Below are 21,598 nucleotides of genomic sequence, written 5' to 3'. Positions count from 1 at the left end.
TTTACTTTTGCAGTTGTAGGAGCAAATACTAGATTAACACTTGAAATTAAATCTTGCTGGGAATGATTATAAGTTAGAAACTTTGCAAAAATAAATTAAATAAATACAAAAATGTTGTGGTCAACTGTTTCAAATAACCATACACATAATTTTCAACCAAAGGTGCAGCAACATCAGTCATAAATTCACTTCAAGATTATGGGACTAAATATTCATGTTCCTTCTTTGGTAAAAAGTAAGACCCTTTGGCTGCTCCCTTGTTTCCACTCAGGGTCACCACAGCACATCCAATGTGAATCTACATGTTGATTTGGCACAAGGTTTATGCCGGATGCCCTTCCTGACCCAACTCCACAGGACATGTGTCAGGGGTGGGGTTTGAACCAAGAACCGTCGGAAATAAAACCAATAAAACCACACTAACCACTTGATCCACACCCCTGCTCACCCCTCTTTCTTCTTGGATCATTTCAATTATTAACCGTAGAGTACTTACGGCATGCTAAACTCATCAGATCTACTTCAAAAAAGCAGATAGCAATAAAGTCAAGGACTTTCCATATTCAGGCTCTCAAACATCTTGCTGGTATTTTTCTCCGTTCTTGCAGCCAAAACTAAACCAGTCTTACACTATGTCATGTCCATGAAGTCATTTTAATTGGCCCTCTGTGCAGTTTTTGGGTATTTATTTTCAGTTGTTCCTATGGTGCCATCACATTTCACACAAAACCAGATGAAATCAATATGGTAGAACATAAAGGGACAATGTACAGCGGAGGAGTAGATCCAGGCTCAGCAATCAGAAGAAGTAAGTATTTCAATAGAGGTGTCACTGAAGGTCAGTTGTTCTAGTTACTAAGTTTGTTGGGTTATTGGCAGGAATACTAAAACCTTTTTCACCTAATCTTTTTGAGAAGTGGTAAATGTATCTAACTGATAAAGTAAACAACCATTTCAACTTTTGTTGAAATTGAATTTTATTTTTTGTAAGATTTCTTTCAAGATTAAGATATTTTATTTGCTTTTATACACACACAGACAATACAGGTTCATTGGAATTTTTGTGTAGCACTCTTAAGAGTCAGTGTTACAGAAGAAATAAGAATGAAATAATAAAGATCAAACAAATAAGAAGGAAACACTGTGGCGTGCATTAAAATTTCATATGCGTTCCAATATGCAATATGCATATTGCACATTTAAAAACGAGCCATCCAATGAAAGGCATACTGTCAAACTGTAAAACAAAGTAGATTTCATTTTAAGAATTTTGCACTTTTGTTGAAATAGTTTCAGTGATTTCTATTAAAGCTTTGAATTGATATTCATAAAAATGTGTGAATAATTTTAATATTGGCACAATTAAGAATTGCTGAAATTTTAGTGTTTGTGATCCTTATTTATTTGTTCTCTCTACACATTACACACACACACACACACACACACACACACACACACACACACACACACACACACACACAGTGCATCCAGAAAGTATTCACAGCACTTCACGTTTTCCACATTTTTTGTTATGAACAACCTTGTTCCAAACTTAAACTTCTATTCAAAACACCCCATAATGACAACATGAAAATCATATGTACATATGTGTTCACACCTTTTGCTCAATACTGTGTCAGTGCACTTTTGCATAAAATAAAATAATAAAATAGAGCCTTTATTGTCATTGCAGATATATGCATGCATACATACAATTAAATTTGTCCTCTGCATTTAACCCATCCTAGTTACAGTTAGACACGATCCAACCACTAGGAGCAGTGGGCAGCCACAGTCCGGCGCCCGGGGCCCATCTCCAGATGTAGAAACTGCCTTGGTCAGGGGAAGAGAAGGGAGCAGATCCTAAATAAGCATGTTTTTGATTGTGGGAGGCAACCGGAGTGCCTGGGAGGAAACCCACGCAGACACGGGGAGAACATGCGAACTCCACACAGAAATACCAGGAATTGATTCCACGACTTTCTTGCTGTGAGGCATAAGTGCTAACCACTAATTACAGCCTCAAGTCTTCTTGAATATGATGCCACAAGCTTGGTGCACCTATCTTTGAGCAGTTGTGTCCATTCCTCTTTGCAGCACCTCTCAAGCTCCATCAGGTTGGATGGGGGGCCTCATTCACCAATATCCTCTTAAGAATCTTCTTAGATTCCTTCTTAAGCCATCCCTAAGAAGGCTCTTAAGAAAACTACATCAGTTGTCAGATCTATTGATTTCTTCTTAAACCGCAGAATTGTTCACAGCTGTGTTCTTAAGTTGCTGAATCCCATCTCCTCAGAAATTGAAAGTGCGTGCCTGGTGAGCCTAATTAATATATAATTAGCATAGGTAACAGCCTATCAAGGCCCATAAAAGGGCATGGAACAGCATTGCTGTGCCCAGATGCAGAGTTCATAAAGAAGAAACAAAATGCCAAAAGCAAAGGAAAATCAATTTCAGTGCAGCAGTTAATGAGAAAAAAAAAAAAAAAGAAGAAGAACTTTAGCAGTTCAGAGGAGGAGGTAATGCTGCATAATTATAATTCATAATTCCTTTTATTTTGAAAAAAAAAAGTATACAAATTTGTATACATGGACACATCACAACAACAAAAAAGGAAAAGGAATACATTAAAACCTAGCCAGCATGTCTTCTCATTTCAAAGCAAATTTCAAAATTAATATTTTCATGTCCATGTAAGAGTTTGTACATTTCAATTAAATCACCTCTAGTGCATCTATCTTCTAAAATAGTTAAACAGAGTACGACAAGTCTATCCATACAGGACATATGTTGCAACTCAGGTACCAACGTAGAGCAAGAAATCATTGAAAAAGAAATGGTTCGATTTAAAATCCGACACCAAAAATCCATCTTGAAATCCAGATGGGGGAAGCAACAGACTGGAGGGGGAACAGCAGACACCCAAAAGCTGTCCGAGTTGGACCAGCACATCGCAGCCATAATCAGGGAGATGGCACTCTCAGGTAGGCTAAGGGAAAAGTAGGAGTACCATCGACTGAGTGTCTGGATACAGACCTGGGCCCTGAGGCAATGCTTCCACCCCTTTCCTATGCGGCTGCTCCACTCAAAAAACTGATGCACTGGATGAACTCAATTCAATTATGAGCAGGATTTCCATCTAATAAATGTATGTAGCCCCAACTCAAATAAAGTGCATCCATGCAAGATTGTTTAATTAAATTTAGTTGGGACTACATATATTTATAATTAATTATGTATAATTGAATTGAGTTCATCCAATTATATCTAATTGAACTGAGTTTATCCAATGAGTCATTTGTTTGAGTGATAGACACAAATCTGACTCATTGGATTGGATTCCACCTAATAAATATATGTAGTCCCAACTAAATTAAATTACATCTTGCATGGATGTGTTTTGTTGAGTTAGGGCTACATATATTTGTTAGATGGAAATCCTGCACATAATTTTATTGAATTCATCCAAAGAGCCATTTTTGAGTGTACTCCACTGAATTAATTGATTAATGATTGATTAATGTTAAAGTGTTGGTACACTGTAAAAACTGAAGTTCACCAGCTGCCTTGAGAATGTCAGTTAATTCAACTGAATATCAGTTAACTCACCTTAAAAATAAGCTTTGATTCAACTCACAATTAGTCAAGACAATGGATTGTTTTAAGTTTAGATTTTGTTTGTGAATGAGGCCCATTGTCCTGCTGAAAGATGAAAGTTGCTGCTAGCACCATGCTGCATATGGTATTGGCTTGGTGATGAGTGGTACCTGGTTTCCTCCAAACGTGAAGCTGGGCATTCATGCCAAAGAGTTCATCAGACCAGAGAATTTTGTTTCTCATGGTCTGAGAGTCCTTCAGGTGCCTTTTGGCAAACTCCAGATGGGCTGTCATATGCCTTTTACTAAGGAGTGGGTTACGTCTAGCCACTCTACCATGCAGGCCTAATTGGTAGATTGCTGCAGAGATGTTTGTCCTTCTGGAAGGTTCTCCTCTCTCCGCAGAGGAATGCTGGAGCTCTGACAGAGCGACCATCGGGTTCTTGCTCACCTCCCTGACTAAGGCATTTCTCCCCGCTCACTGAGTTGACAAAAATCTCATAAAAACTCATTTTTCATTTTGTTATTATGGGGTATTGTGTGTAGAAAAAAAAAAAAAAAAATATATATATATATATATATATATATATGTGTATATATATATATATATATATATATATATATATATGTGTATATATATATATATATATATATATATATATATATATATATATATATGTGTATATATATATATATATATATATATATATATATATATATATATATATATATATATATACAGTGCTGCATATATATATATATATATATATATATATATGCAGCGCTGTGAAAAACTATATATATATGTAAAGTTGTAGTCTTATCAGAATTAGGACTACAAATATGAAGTACTGTGAATCCCAAGATTCTTCCAAGGTTTGCCTTGTTAAAGTGACATTCTAGTTTTCCAGTCAGCTCTGAGCAAGCTGTCGAGCTGCATTTCTACCTCTCTGTTCTTCATCTTTCAAGTTAAAACCAAGAAGGGCAACAAAAAAACTTTCCTGTTCTATTTTTAACTCCCAGATAGCAATTTCCTTGTTTTGTGGCGGCTGCGATCTGTCATGTGGCTGGAGGTTGTGCTGTTTGCGCTGATATCAATTAAAAGTGGATTAACGGGTACATAATGACCTTTAGCAGTAAATTGTGTGTAATGTTGCAAGGCAGGATACAGTATATTCCCCAGATGTCACACCAGGCCCCTGACGTATGATGGAGCAGATGTCTTAGCCGGTCCAAATGGCCCTCCAAGACGCACACGCGCACACACGGTTTAGGCCAATGTGCACACACAAACACGTGTGCACACACATAAACACAGCAGATTCACAAAAACAAGCACTCATCGGCCATTTTGCTGGTATTTAAATTAGGAATTTTAAAGGACAATTAAAATAAAGGACGTTTCTCTGAGGGTATTATTCTGTTAATATCAAAGAGAACTCTCAAAAACACAGTCTCATCTATCTTTTAATTCTTATTTTAGATATGTAGATGGTACATTAATCTCTATTTCCCACCACGAGCATTAACAAACTCTTATCAAGAGGAAAAAAAAAAATATATGACAACGCAGGGGAAAAAACATATCAGTCTAATTTCTGTCTAATTTGGCTCCTAGAATATCATTTTGTCCAGTTAGAGGAATTGAGAATGATCATTTGCATCAGGGACGTTTCCTTATTAAATCAGCACTGAGCTTCTGTTCGGCAGCGCACAGGAGAAGCACTTATTGGGTTAAAAGCTCATCTCGTGTGGTTTATTTTAAATATACTCTACGCTTCAGAGCCACTCTAGTGTAAAAGAAAAGATATCAAATCACTGTCTTTCTATCTATAGTCACGGCTATCCGTCTCTCCTGGCTGCTGTCTCTCTCTCTCTCTCTCTCCTTTAACTCTCACTCTTTCTTTCTCTCTTCTGCATTTTTCTTTTGTGTGCCCTCCTATTCTTTTCTCTGCCGTATCAATATTGTATTGAGTTGATGTTTGCGGCCCTTTATTTGAGAACTCTGCAGTAGGTCTGCAGATCGCAGTCTTTTTCTGGAATGGTGCCCTCTAAATAATGATAAATTACTTGAGCAGTATGCCATTTGCTAATTATATCCATGATTTACTACACAGCCCGACTTAAATCATTCAAACCAGCCTTGCGTAACAATGCTTTTTTTCTGGTGTAAAATGGTTTCCATGTGTATAATCTAAACATTTTATGGCCGTATACTGTACATATAAAGACATGCACACAACACTTGACAAACAGCCCTTTTTAAAAAAAATTCCACCCATTCCTTTTTGTCCCTCTCTTTATGCACACACTTATTCCTCAAACACAAATTCCATTGTGGGAACTTTTTATATGTATTTTTTTTTTTTTTTTTTTTTTTTTTTTTTTTTTACTGAAGCTTTGCATTTTCCCCCTTCTCTGTTCATTGTTTAATGAATCCAAATCTGGCTCAGACTGCAAGCCTTTTATAATTGCTAGCAGGACGTGTTCTATTTCAACATAAGTATCATTCCAATGGAAGATCCACTTTTGGCAGAGCGATCCTGGTTTTATTCCATTATCAAGAATATCCATGAATATGGATGTGCAGCAGAAATAAATATGTTACATGATAGATTCAGCCCTCTTTTACCACAAGATAAATCACTTTGATCTGTGTATCTGTTAATTAATCATATTTGTCTTGACATAAGGCACTCACAGAACCATGTGCTTCACATAAGTTATGTCTGTTTTCCTTTTTCTTCTTTCTTTTTTTTTCTACTTTTACTTGTTTTTGCACTGGAGTGTGTTCTAATTATCCTACTGTGTTTCTTTTCACTGGTGTTGGCTGATTGGTTAGTTGGTTAATATAATATCATGAAGAGGAAGAAACCACAAAATTTCAGTGTTCATTGGAATCCTGATGTGGATTCTGGATTGTTGGTTTTCCGATATTCCGGTCAATTTCTCAGAAATGATCAATGGATTATATTTATAAAGCAGTTTTCCATCTGAGGCAAATGCTCTGCATGCTTTACAAAGATGCTTCATATCCACTCATTCACACGCTGATGTCCAGGGTCCGTATGCACAAACCATCTCAAAGTCCTCTCAAAGAGCTCCTAACTTAGCCTAAAATATCCTGGCAAGGACTCACAGCCTAAGAGAGAGACCCAAGAGGTGTCTGAGAGCAACTCTGGGCAAGGAGTTGACAGAAACTCCTATCTAAGTGAGGAGAAGGTGTTGACCCCATTGCTAGGTATGACATGGTTCTGTAAGAGCTGTGATTGGCTGTCATGGAAAGGGCAGGGGAAATAAACAAAATAAATGCACTCTGCGCTCCTACATATGAATGAGCAGTATAATCAACCAATCATATAACTGTATTAAGAAATGCATAATTGGGAAAATAATTTAATGTCATGATGATGATACTCAGCTAAATTAAACTGAAGCAATTGCTGGGCCGGTTGCTAAACCTGTAAATTATTGTGCTGCAATGCATTATGGGAGTTCTGGGTTTTGGAGTTTTAAATGTTGCTATTGTGGTTCATGTTAGTTTAAAAATGTTGTTAGTGTTGTTGCTTTATTGTCTTTTTGTAGTTCAGTTGGTTTAGTGAGTTAAGCGTCACCATGTTGTCACCATAAGTGAAAAGTATATCGTGTGTGATGCCTTCCCTGTGTTGTTTTATCCAAAAAATAAGAGTGCCTCCTTGTGGCAGGGTGCCAAAAAGACCAAAGCTCTCACTTGTCTTTCATGATTTCATGCAGCTCACCACAAATTGAAGATGTTTGAACATATCTCATTCACATGCCGATTAGCTACATATTAAAAGTGTGTGTGGGTGCATGAGTTTATTAATAAGTTCAATGTAAGTACATAATATAATTGTAAATATGTTAAAATTGCATGAATGATACAAGAAAGTGAAAACACTTATTTCCATTGTCCATTTAAAAATCAAATTACAAAAATAGAAGTAATAATAAAATATCAATAATACTGATAATAATAATAAAAAAATAATGATAATATTAATATGTGAATATGATAACAAGAACATAAACCATTTATAAATACATTAAGACAGTAAATTAACATAAAATAATTACGTAGATCAAGCAGGTAGTGTGTTAGTGTCTCACTGTCATTCTACATACGGAGAATGTGCTGCCTCTGTGTCTTTTCCACCAGCTTGTCTGCTTAAGACACTTTTAGGCTTCTCAAAAGTCCTCCTCACTCCTCTTACCAGTTTGGCACCTTTGGAGCTCTCTTAAAGCCTAAGGTGCTTTGCGGACAACTTACCAAGGAAAAATTCTAAGAAATGTCTAAGAATTTGAGAAATTCTAAGATTTTTCTTAGAATAATGTCACTAGGAGTTATTGTTAAACTTATGCTGCTTCGTGCATATGGGCCCAGATGCTTAGCTGCACTCCCAGAGCAACTTGGGGATTATGGAATTTGGTAAAGGGCACCTAGTGATGGTAATGACAGTGAGACATTGCTGTCTCATCATCTGGTTGGATGATTGAATCTGTGACCCTCTGGTCACAATCCTGGAAGACGTTCATCTGAATTCTATCAAAAAAAAAAAAAAAAATCTTCAGGGGTGATCACACTCTGAATGCAGAATTATGGAACTTTTATTTTGAACTGTTATCTAAGAACTGAGATGAAGCAGTTCAATTATTTTTCCAAAAGGATTTTGATTTATATTGACAGATCTTGGTGGAATGATTAATATTGGACAATTCTATGGTAACGGAATTACAATCTGAGCTAATCTGCCATGGTTAGATGCCATATGTCCAGATTTTGCTGCTGTTGTAATTCCATTACCATAGAATTGCCCTATTATCAAGTACTAACAAAAACTTGGTGCTTATTGGAGCCTGGACAAGGATTCTGGATCTGTATTTTGTTACCTTTTGGGAAGAATAACTGATTTAAGGTTATGTTTGCAGCAATGAAAATTAAAGATTTTGATATTTTGGTTTTCAGTCAATGTCCCTTTACAGGGTTCCTGCAAATCCTTAAAAATCTTAAAAGGCATTGAATTAATTTACCTAAAAAGTGCACACAGATCTTCAGCACTAAACCTGCCTTATTGTCATGTTGGCCTTAAATTTCATCCAGACTGGCATTTAAAAAAAGTCTTAAATCTATCTTGCCTTACCCTGGGGAAGTCATGTGCAAATTTGTTGGGATGATCTTATCAAGAAAAACAACATTTCAGTTTTTTTGAATAATAATTTTTTGTGACATTTTTAATTATATGGCATGCAAGTTATAGCATGTTGGTTTTATTTTACTGTTTTGACTTATTGTTTTAGATTTTTGAATATTCCAATTTCAAGATGCTTTTTTGGGCCCCATCACACTAGAGCACGGGTGCCATATGAATCACATGAATTGGACAAACAAACAGAATTTGAGCTGCATTTGTACGGGACAGACATTCGTACAGCCGTGGCTTCTCCCATGTACACAGGGTGCCTACAGAAGACTGCATGATCCTGATGTAGCTCTGTTTGTACTTATAGAATGGTCATGCTGGCCACTGTTGCTGTGAGGCAACAGTGTGAATCACTGCACCACATTTCGCTGCACAACAATTCAAAATTCCCATCAATTACCAAATAACGTATTCTCTTGTTCCTGAGAAAACTGGTCAGTCACAATCAACAATGGAAACTTCATGCACATCAGGACAAGGATCTGGTTTTGTTCATTCAAGATACATGTGCATTAGGATTATGTTAAAGTTTTTTATAGTGTGACAAATAGGGCTGCAAACATTCATGAGTTGGGCTGCAGCAAGACAGCGTTTGGGAAGATCCAGCGCTCTGGCCGATTTATGCTCCTCAAGACAAACTGCATATAGAGAAGGTCCGAGAAATTACACTCTCACCGCCAAGGCACAGGAACTGACAGCGAACAAGGCCAACACAGAAGCATGATGAGCCGGCCGCAGGCTGACACGCACGAATACACACAAACAGAGGCCAAGCCGCACCCTCAGCCCTGGCCTTCACTCAGCCTGACGCAGATAACATCGAGACAGTTTTGTTGTCAGCTGAAAATATTATCTCTTGTAGTGGACTGAAAGCACCATATGGTGAAATGTTTTCATGGTGTTGATGTGAGTGATGGCTCACTTGGCGGGGCTGGATCGAGCTGGATCGACCCATATTCAGATCCCTACCCACAACACACAAATACGCACACACACACTAAATGGAAAAGACAAGAATGGTTGATTGAATTCAGAGTCATATTCACACAGAATTGTGGTGGTTTCATTTGTATCTTTTGTTTCATATATATACACCATAATTCTCACAGGTCCAGATTTGTGTTTGTCTTACATGTTTGTCTGTCTGCCCAAAAAGTCATCTACATGAACCACACATAGTTATATTGTTATATATACAGTATTTTTTTCCCAGCAATCTACAAAACTGCCTGAAGATGCGCACTAAGATGTTTCTAAGGAATATTGCTACCACTAATAATAATTAGGGAATAGCCCTGTTGTGTCTGATGATTTGTGGATGATCATGCTGGTTATATGGTCTCAAACTGAGCTTTAAATAATAAATAAATAAATAAATAAAGTAAAAACAAAGCCATAAAACAATTTTGTACATACAACATAATTAAAAGAAGATAAAACCCATAAAACTAATGATAGGCAATTCAAAATAAATGAGTTTTAAGACTAGTCTTGAAAGAAGCAATACAAGTTGTTGAATCCCAACAAGGAAGGCTGTACCAGAATGTAGGAGTACGGCAGAAAGGGGCACTTCAATTTGTTGCCTTTTTTTAACCATTGGGACACAGAGAATGTCCACATCCAGTGACAGCAGAGTACAAGGAGGCACATAAGGCTGAACAAGATCAGCAAGCTGCATGCATGACCATTTAGAGCTGTATATTTCAGGAACAAAACCTTGAAATATGCTGGTAGAGTCACAGGGACTCAGTGAAGGGAAGCCAGAAAGGGTGTGATGTGATTGAGCCTCCTGCTTTTCATCACAACTCTGCCAGCAATATTCTGTTCCATCTGTATACATCTCATACTCTTATGTGTTTTGATGTGTTAGGACTCACTTGCTTTTTTATACACACCACCGGTTACGAAGGAGGTGGATTTAGAAAAGAGTTTGCCGGCCAACTTCGTAAAATTCAGATAATAAGATAATAAACAGTGTGCCACCACAATGACGGCATATACCAATTATACAGTGCAAGTGGATTAAATGTATACCAGCATGTCACTCCATGGGGTCTAGATTGGGTAGTGTTTATAAAATACGTAACATTTTCAAGAGTGGTAATAAAATGTGCAAAGTTTCTGAAATGAGTTGGAATGGTCCAGAATGTTTTTAGAAGCTTAGACCTCAACAGCTTTTGGAAGAATTGATGGATTGATGGCGCCTGTGGGTGGCAAGATGGCGCCTGTGTGTTTGGCATGCCGTCAGCCCTGTCTTTACCGCTCGTCGAGTTTTTGTTATTTGTAGTTGTGTTTTTGCTCTGTGTGTTCTGCCGGGACATCTCTGCCTTGCTTGTGTATAATCGTCAGTCTCTCTTGGACATTAATGCTCTTTATGAGCCGCTGCTGTCGTCTGGGTCCGGGCTGGGAGCGCCCCGCCCTGCTCTGCCACCTGTGCTTGCAGACGTCCCGCTGCACCTGCTCCGTTTTCCTTGCACTCCTCTCCGGAGGAGGTGCTTTAGAAGGCGCGGAAAGCGGAGCGGTGCGTTGGTGAAATTTAAGTTCTACCTGGCAGCCTTCACTAGAGGGTCTGATCCTCGCCTCCTGTGGGATGGATGATATTTTTGGGTGTGGGAGCACGCGCTGCGCACGAGAGGCTGCTGGATTCATCCTGTTGTTCCTGGACTGTCCTCTCCGATGACCGGATCAGCTCCGTTAAAGCTGTGCCCATTTTTGCCGCAGCTTCCTGCTGCTGCCTCTCGCCGGGCTGCGGAGTTTTTACGCCGGTGCTGTCGTCTGCGGGCTCGCAGACGCGGTGTTTCACCTGAGCTCCTCCGGCCGCTGCAACACGCTGCATCACTGGCTGCTGAGGAGCTGAACTTCCGCATGACTTCATTAAAACCTGCTGATCCCACCGAGATCCTTAGTTTGGGTCTCATTAACATCAGATCATTGTCTCTGAAGTCATTGCTGGTGAATGACTTAATTGTAGATCATTGTCTGGATATACTTGGATTATGTGAAACTTGGCTTAAATCCGCAGCTGTCCTTCCTCTGAATGAGGCCCGCCCACCGGCGTACACTTTCAGTCACGTTTCACGTGATGTGAGGAAAGGCAGGGGTGTTGCTTTTATTTATAAACCCAGGTTTACTTTATTAACTGTGGGGGGTCATAAATATAATTCATCTGAGCATCTGATTCTCTGTTATGCCCATGATGCTAAGTACTGTCAAGGTCATAAAACTGGAAATCAGCTATGTTATATTGTCACTGTCTACAGGCCTCCTGGACCATATTCTGATTTTTTTAGATGAATCTGGCACGTTCATCTCTAGTCTTTCAACTAGTGTTGACAACATTTTCATTATTGGTGACTTTAACATTCATATCAATAAGCCCTCTGATCCCCTTGGTAAATATTTATGGAAATCATGGATGCACTAGGATTTCGGCAGTTCATTCATGGTTCAACGCATATCAGTGGTAATACTCTGGATTTGGTTCTTGCACGTGGCCTTGCTGTCACAAATACGAGGTCTATTAGAAAAGTATCTGACCTTATTATTTTTTTCAAAAACCATATGGATTTGAATCACGTGCGATTGCATCAGACAAGCTTGAACCCTCTTGCGCATGTGTGAGTTTTTCCATGCCTGTCGGTTGCATCATTCGCCTGTAAGCAGGCTTTGAGTGAGGAGTGGTCCACCCCCTCTGCGGATTTTCATTGTCAGGAAATGGCGAAATGATTTGGGCTTTTTTCCATCATAATTTTTTCAGAAACTGTTAGAGACTGGCAGCTGGAAACCATTCAAAATTTATCTGGCTTTCAGTGAAAATTTTACGGGCTTCACAGAGAATAAGGACTGTTACTACAGCTTTAAGGACGGCTTTAAGGACGCTCGGTGCGCCGCGCTCCGTGCCGCCATCGAGAGCCACAAACCACCAGATCATTTCTAAACGGATGGCTCTGTGGAGCCGGGACCATCGTGTGCACTTTCTCTGGTTAACACAAGAGCTGGACATCATCCATTTTCCGGCAGATTTCACTTTTAACCGCCGCGACGCGCGGAATTCCTCCGCACGTCTGTCTCAATGTGCCGAAAAAGTGCTGATGTCCACGTATTTTCACAATTCCTGTGCTAGTCAGACAACATCCTGGATAAAACACAGCGTCCAGTTTGGAAATGAGCGGCACATTCCACTGTTACAGGAGTTTTTGTCAAGGAAAGAGGAGTGGAGGCTTCGTGCGTCGCGGCAGTGCCGCATGGCGCCCAGCAACGCCGTGATGAAGCCTCACGGGACATGTTCTGGCATGTCCAGGCACATCCACAATTTCTCGGATAATCACTCGATGGAAAAACCACCGACAGGTGTCTGAACGCCATCTCAAAGCCATCCTGTGAGACCAAAACGGAGGTGGTTTTGTCTCGCTCCAGTAGCGAATCCATCGTGACGCGCGAAGCCTCCGCTCGGCTTTCCCTGACAAAATCTCTTGTTAAAATTGAAATCTGCCAGAAAATGGTTGATGTCCAGCTCTTGTGATAACCAGAGAAATGGCACACGATGGTCACGGATCCAGACAGCCATCCGTTTAGAAATGAAATGGTCGTTCAGCCTGTCGATGGTGGCTTCGGAGCGTGGCGCGCCCCACGGCCACTGGGGGCCATCCTTCAAGCGACAGTAACACTCCTTATTCTCTACGAAGCCCGTAAAATTTTCACCGATTGCCAGAAAAATTTTTCTAATGGTTTCCAGCTGCCAGTCTCTAACAGTTTCTGAAAAAATTCTGATGGAAAAAAGCCCAAATCATTCCGCCATTTCCTGACAATGAAAATCCGCCGAGGGGGCTGGACCACTCCTCACTCAAAGCCTGCTCACAGGTGAATGACGCAACCGACAGGCATGGAAAAACTCACGCATGCGCACGAGGGTTCAAGCTTGTCTGACGCAATCACACGTGATTCAAATCCATATGGTTTTTGAAAAAAATAATAAGGTCGGATACTTTTCTAATAGACCTCGTATTGACATCCTGCCTCTTGCTTCAGCGGTCTCTGACCACTCACTTATTAGGTTTACAATTACGCTGCCACATTTAGTGGAGCAACAACCTTGCCTATCATTGCGGCGACATATTAAACCTTCAACTTTGACTGAACTCGAAGCGAGACTACCAGAAATCTTAACTTCAAGCTTGATAAATTTTCAGTCAGTAGACAGTCTTGCGGATAGCCTGAATTTAGTGCTAAAAACCACACTTGATAAGATTGCGCCTCCTCTATTAAGGCCATGCCTTCCCAAGGCATAGACACCTTGGTTCAACAGTTATTTGCGTGAACTTAGGCAGAAGGCTAGAGGGTTGGAACGGAAATGGCGTAGTTCCAAACTAGAGGTGTTCCACCTTGCGTGGCGTGAAGCTATTTTAGATTACAAGCATGCTTTATTGGCTATGAAGCAGACCTATTACTCTGAATTGATCAACAATACGGTGGCATTTCTTATTCATGGACAGCCACCTGTTGGCCATTCTCCTTGTTCAGACTTTCTGGACTATTTCGAATAGAAAATAGAAGATATTAGGTTGAGCACATCTCAGCATACTTTGGTCCAGTCATTGTATCCAGCTACTGAGCTGGGGACTACCACGGAGGTGCTACCTAGATTCACGGAATTTAATAGTATCTCACTAGGTGTGGTGACGAAACTCGTGATGTCTACTAAAACCACAACTTGTTTATTTGATCCTATACCAACAAAATTGTTTAAGGATCTTTGGCCCATTCTTGGGCCGACTGGGCTGGAAATTGTTAACCTTTCTCTAAACTCTGGATCTGTTCCAAATTGGTTTAAATCTGCTGTGGTTAAACCACTACTCAAGAAATCTAATCTTGATCCTGGTGTATTGAAAAATTATAGGCCGATATCAAATCTATCATTCTGCTCTAAAATTCTGGAAAAGGTGGTTTCACGGCAGTTTGTGGACTATCTTACTGAGAATGACCTTTTTGAGTCACTGCAGTCTGCTTTTAGAAGACATCACTCCACAGAAACAGCACTTCTTCCTTCTGCGAGTAATGGACTCGGATACTACTACAGTATTGGTGTTGCTGGATTTCAGTGCTGCGTTTGACACAGTTGATCATCATATTCTACTTGATAGGCTAGAAAACTGTTTCGGGATTACTGGAACTGCACTTGCGTGGCTGACGTCTTATCTGTCTGGTCGTTTCCACTGTGTTTTGTGCAACGACACTACCTCTGACTTTAGGGGCATGAAGTTCGGGGTTTCACAGGGATCCGTTCTGGGTGCCCTGCTTTTTTCCCTGTATATGGCACCCCTTGGGAACATTTTGCGGCATTTTGGGTTTGCTTTTCATTGCTATGCTGATGACATTCAGTTGTATATGCCGATAGCTGCTGGAAATCCTGTCCACATAAAATCTTTACAGGACTGGTCTATTTGAAGAGTTTCAGTCAGGTTTTAGAATTCATCATAGTACAGAAACAGCATTAGTGAAGGTTACAAATGATCTTCTTATGGCCTCGGACAGTGGACTCATCTCTGTGCTTGTTCTGTTAGACCTCAGTGCTGCTTTTGATACAGTTGACCATAAAATTTTATTACAGAGATTAGAGCATGCCATAGGTATTAAAGGCACTGCGCTGCGGTGGTTTGAATCATATTTGTCTAATAGATTACAATTTGTTCATGTAAATGGGGAATCTTCTTCACAGACTAAAGTTAATTATGGAGTTCCACAAGGTTCTGTGCTAGGACCAATTTTATTCACTTTATACATGCTTCCCTTAGGCAGTATTATTAGATGGTATTGCTTAAATTTTCATTGTTACGCAGATGATACCTAGCTTTATCTATCCATGAAGCCAGAGGACACACACCAATTAGCTAAACTGCAGGATTGTCTTACAGACATAAAGACATGGATGACCTCTAATTTCCTGCTTTTAAACTCAGATAAAACTGAAGTTATGTACTTGGCCCCACAAATCTTAGAAACATGGTGTCTAACCAGATCCTTACTCTGGATGGCATTACCCTGACCTCTAGTAATACTGTGAGAAATCTTGGAGTCATTTTTGATCAGGATATGTCATTCAAAGCGCATATTAAACAAATATGTAGGATTGCTTTTTTGCATTTACGCAATATCTCTAAAATCAGAAAGGTCTTGTCTCAGAGTGATGCTGAAAAACTAATTCATGCATTTATTTCCTCTAGGCTGGACTATTGTAATTCATTATTATCAGGTGTCCTAAAAGTTCCCTAAAAAGCCTTCAGTTAATTCAAAATGCTGCAGCTAGAGTACTGACGGGGACTAGAAGGAGAGAGCATATCTCACCCATATTGGCCTCTCTTCATTGGCTTCCTGTTAATTCTAGAATAGAATTTAAAATTCTTCTTCTTACTTATAAGGTTTTGAATAATCAGGTCCCATCTTATCTTAGGGACCTCGTAGTACCATATCACCCCAATAGAGTGCTTCGCTCTCAGACTGCAGGCTTACTTGTAGTTCCTAGGGTTTGTAAGAGTAGAATGGGAGGCAGAGCCTTCAGCTTTCAGGCTCCTCTCCTGTGGAACCAGCTCCCAATTCAGATCAGGGAGACAGACACCCTCTCTACTTTTAAGATTAGGCTTAAAACTTTCCTTTTTGCTAAAGCTTATAGTTAGGGCTGGATCAGGTGACCCTGAACCATCCCTTAGTTATGCTGCTATAGACGTAGACTGCTGGGGGGTTCCCATGATGCACTGTTTCTTTCTCTTTTTGCTCTGTATGCACCACTCTGCATTTAATCATTAGTGATCGATCTCTGCTCCCCTCCACAGCATGTCTTTTTCCTGGTTCTCTCCCTCAGCCCCAACCAGTCCCAGCAGAAGACTGCCCCTCCCTGAGCCTGGTTCTGCTGGAGGTTTCTTCCTGTTAAAAGGGAGTTTTTCCTTCCCACTGTAGCCAAGTGCTTGCTCACAGGGGGTCGTTTTGACCGTTGGGGTTTTACATAATTATTGTATGGCCTTGCCTTACAATATAAAGCGCCTGGGGCAACTGTTTGTTGTGATTTGGCGCTATATAAAAAAATTGATTGATTGATTGATTGACTGTCTCACAGCAGTGAGAAGTTGGATGTCTAGCAACTTTCTACTTTTGAACTCTGTTAAGATTGAAATGATGGTTCTTGGTCCAGCAAGACATCGGCATCAATTTGATCAGCTAGCGCTTAGCCTAGGTTAATGTGTTATACATCATACTGACAAAGTGAGGAACCTTGGGGTAATTTTTGATCCTACGTTGTCCTTTGACCTCCACATTAGGGACATTATGAGGACTGCTTTCTTTCATTTAAGAAATATAGCAAAGATTCGTCCCATCCTGTCTATGGCTGATGCTGAGAATTTGATTCATGCGTTTGCCTCTTCTAGACTGGACTATTGTAATGCTTTGTTTTCTGGTGTACCACAGTCCAGCATCAGGGGTCTTCAACTGGTTCAAAATGCTGCTGCCAGGCTTCTGACACGAAGCAGAAGGTTTGATCATATTACACCTGTTCTGGAATCCCTTCACTGGATTCCGGTCTCCTTGAGATTGGATTTTAAGGTGTTACTATTGGCCTATAAAATTGTTCATGGACTGGCGCCCCCCTATCTGGCCGGCCTGGTTGAGTCCTATGTGCCGGCAAGGGCTCTGTGTTCACAGGGTGCGGGACTATTGTGTGTCCTGAGGGTGAAGAAAAGGTCAGCGGGTTACAGAGCTTTTTATCACCGCGCCCCAGCTCTGTGGAATGATCTGCCTGCACTAATATGACAGTCGGACTCTGTGGAGACTTTTAAAGCCAGGTTGAAGACACTTCTGTTCTCCCTGTTTTATCATTAGTATTTTATATGATTGTGTGTCTTTTTTATTTGTTTTATTTATTTTACTTCTTTTACCTTTATGATTACATTTTTTATTGTGTTTTTAATCTTATTCATTTTATTCTGTTTTTAAATGTTTGTGAAGCGCCTTGAGGCAATTACTCGTGATTTGGCGCTATATAAATTAATAAATTATTATTATTATAAATTAAGAAGAACTCTACCCTTTATTTCCTTTTAATTATATAATTTTTATGTTAATTTTCTGTCTTAATGTATTTTAACATTGTTTAGGTTCTTGTTATCATATACACACTATTATATTATTTTATTATTAATTTTGTTTTGTCATTTGAATTTTAAATGGACCACAATGAAATTAATGTTCTCACTTTCTTGTGTCATCCATGTATTTTTGACATATTTACAATTATATTATGCACTCACATTGAAATTACTAAATAATATCACACACTTTTAATATATAGATGATTTGTCACCCCCTGCAAGCAGGGTGCTTTTATTTTTACATACCCACAAACAGACGGTTGTGGAAGATAGCAAACACACTACACTTTTCACTCATGGTAACAGTAACATGACACAAAGAAAAATAACTACAAAAAACACAATAAATCAATAACACTAACAGCACGTTAAACTAACATAACCACAAGAACACATTTAAAACCCCAAAACCCTGAACTCCCATGGCGCACTGCAGCACCACATCCATTGTTCACTGTTGTTACATAATATCCATAATTTCTCCAAAACATATTACCACTAGCAACTTACCATTTTTGCAGCGTTCATCCTTGACCCAAAATATATAAGCAGACCAAACGGCAAATGTCAGCTCTCCCAGGTTCCTCCATGATCGAAGCCATACACATGTATGCACACATATACACACACAGAGAACACTTGGCTATTATAAGCCACTTGGCTATTATAATATAGATAATTTAGATGGATCTTGGAACATGTTTGTCACTATTTTCCCAATAATTGCTCAAAAACCAGGAAAGACTCATGATTCAATAATTTAGACCCAAATGTATTGACTGTGATCATATTAAAGTATTATGTTTATCAATTTATATTTCATAAACACTGTTACAAAAGAAACCTACTGCAACACTAAGCTGTTATTTGGGAAATTTTGTGTTCGGTGCTTATTTAATAAATGTAATAAAATATATTTTTTCATATTTTTATTCTAGGGAATTTCAGATAGATTGGTTTTATCCACTGGGATTGTGCTAGTACACACACATGCACTTATTTCTTTCAGGCTTTTTTACAGGAGGTGCAAAATTAATTTGTTTTGTGTCAACTAAATCCAAGGCAATTGCTAAATTTGTATAGTAGTAATGACATGCAGAGCTTTTTTAAGCTCTAGTGGTTTGACCTCATTTTCTTGTTCTGGGAGGTTACATGACCCTAGGGTCCCATTCTCTGTTCTAAATAAATAGGTTTTGATATCCAGTCAATCTAATAATCAGGTTAATTATTCACTCTTTTCTCTGCCTTTTCGTTTCTGTTTCTTTGTCTCTTTCTTGGTATCTCAGGAGAGAAACCCTACCGGTGCCCTCATTGTGACTATGCTGGCACTCAGTCTGCCAGCCTGAAGTACCACCTAGAGCGCCATCACCGTGAACGCCAAAATGGCTCCACCACCTCAGGAGCAACCTCCGGCCATACCACCTCCTCTGACCACAAAGACGACCACGGCAAAGTTATCAGTGGCAGCCTGTTTGCTCGCCCAGATGTTCTCCGTAATGTTTGTAAAGGCATGCCTCCCAACCTAGACTTTAGGGCAGGTCCATTGCTGCCACATCAGTGGGCATCCGCCAGTATGATATCTGCACATGACCGAGACCATGAGCGGGACCGCGGGGATCGCCATTTTGACTCTGCTTCCGTAGCTGAGAATATGAAGGGTGCTGATGGCCTGGCCTCCCTGGTCTCCACAGCAGCAGACACTCCTGCCAGCTTCTCTGATCTGAGTAGGGCCTACCAAAGCATGATGGGAAATGGAGTGCACTTTCAAGGATCTCTTCAGGCCTTTATGGACAACTTTGTTCTCAATTCAATGAAGAAGGACATGAAAGACAGCCAGAGTCCAGTCCAACTGCAGGCCCAACGTTACCATGATAATGGTGAACCCAAAGCCAAACGGGCCACCTCAGCTGAACCAGACAGAGAGGAGATGGCTGACGGCAAGAAAAACTCACAACCAGGAAAGGCTGGATCCCAGTATGAACCACTAGATTTGTCTGTGTCAGTACGTCCTGAGTCTGTATCTGGTTCTCTCCCAGGCTCCTCAGTCACAATCCATGACAATGTGGCATGGCACAGCTGCATCTTCTGTTCCTTCTCCACCTCCTCATTGGAGCTCATGGCTCTTCACCTCCAAGCTAACCACATTGGAAAAGCCCAGCACCAACGATCTGATGTAGGAAAGGAGCTTCATGGAAAGGCCTCTCCCACCACTTCCATCCTTAATTCTTCCTGCACAAAGACCTCTAGTGTTGCTATTGAGAAAGATGGAGACAAAGATGGCGAGAAAAGCCAGGCTAGCTGGAATAACCACATGGATCAACCATATAACCCCTTCCACAGTGACTTCTACAGGCGGTTTGGAGGCTTGTATGATGGATCACTAAGAGCCAGCCAAGGCCTGCAGGGTTATGCAATCCAAACTGACCAGAGTCTGGATCTTCCCAGCCAGGGTTTCATTAGAGCTTCTTCAGCAGAGGATGACCAGCTCTGTGAAAAGGGCTCCTGTGGAGATGCTGAGGAGGACCAGGTTGGATCTGACGATGATGCAACTAAAGTCGGGGTGCACAGTGCTGGTGACACACCTTCAACCACCCCCAAAAGACAGCAGCACCAAAATCACTTTGATGAAGAAGAGGAGGGTGGAACGGCTGAAGAGGAAGATGACAGAGAGGACGATGAGCATGTTGACACAGAGAAAGAGGAAGAAAAAAGTCCAGGTTCAGACCACCTCCAGAACCATCCCAGACAGCTGCAGGATGACTCCCCTTTGCCTCCAAGGAGTGGAGCTGGCTTGGTGGCATCCTCCAGTGCCATGTCACCACTCTCTCTGGTTCCGCAACCTCAGAACCAAGCTTTGCCGGTAGAGAAGCAGTGGCAGCACGGGTTGGGCCTCCTGTCTTCTGGAGGTCCTCCTGGACTACTGAAAGCTGAGCAGCAAAGCCACCTAGAGCAGCAGATGAACATGCTGTCTGTCCTCAGAGCCTACAGCAATGACAACCTTTCTGCATTCAATGGCCTGGGAGGAGGACCTGGAGGAGCACCTGCAGGGGGCATGAAGAGGCCAGATGCATCCGGTGAGTGTGTGTCTACTTCAAACCATGAGCATCACATAAATATATTCAAACACCAACAGTGAGCAGCACACATATAGAATCTCAAGCACAAATGTAATTTTAACATCACCACATAAACACATACAAAAAAACAAGACAAACACATTTCCATTTTTTTCCCTGACACCCACAAAAGAATCTCAAACACTCACTAAAGGTCTCAAGATTGGCTCTGAAGTGATTTCAGCCTTATTTCAAGCAAGTTTAGAAGCTATCAGCCCACTGACTAGCAACAGATTAATCTTTATTACACGTTTATATTACTAGGAGTGCATTGCCTCCACAGCATGGGGGGAATAACCCTGGGTGAGTCAGAGCAGGACCTCAACTCCCTGCGCCGTCTCCTCCACATGTCTCTTAACTATCTTAGCTCTCATAAAGCTGGTTCCCCAAAGCCCATTACTTTATAAGACTCGTCGATCTATGACCCTGTGAAAAATGAACTGTCAACTTTCATGATTCTGCTAAGGTTACAGCTGCTCCTTGAGGCTGGAGAAGGAAGCCCTTTTTTTTCTTCACTCTTTTTACCATGT

The 21,598-nt window shown here is 40.4% G+C and overlaps 1 protein-coding gene across 1 annotated transcript in view; it reads left to right on the top strand.

The window, feature by feature from the left end:
- znf536 (zinc finger protein 536) overlaps positions 1–21,598 on the top strand; it is a 740,368-nt gene that overhangs the window by 507,884 nt on the left and 210,886 nt on the right. Inside the window, exon 7 of the mRNA XM_034160487.1 lies at positions 19,239–21,084. Within this exon, the coding sequence (XP_034016378.1) occupies positions 19,239–21,084 (1,846 nt within the window). The remainder of the gene's footprint in view (positions 1–19,238; positions 21,085–21,598) is intronic.

Source organism: Thalassophryne amazonica, chromosome 2 (genome assembly GCF_902500255.1).
Source record: "Thalassophryne amazonica chromosome 2, fThaAma1.1, whole genome shotgun sequence".
Classification (NCBI taxonomy): Eukaryota; Metazoa; Chordata; class Actinopteri; order Batrachoidiformes; family Batrachoididae; genus Thalassophryne; species Thalassophryne amazonica.
The sequence above is the reverse complement of the archived record's forward strand: the minus strand, read 5'-3'. Positions and strand labels throughout refer to the sequence as shown.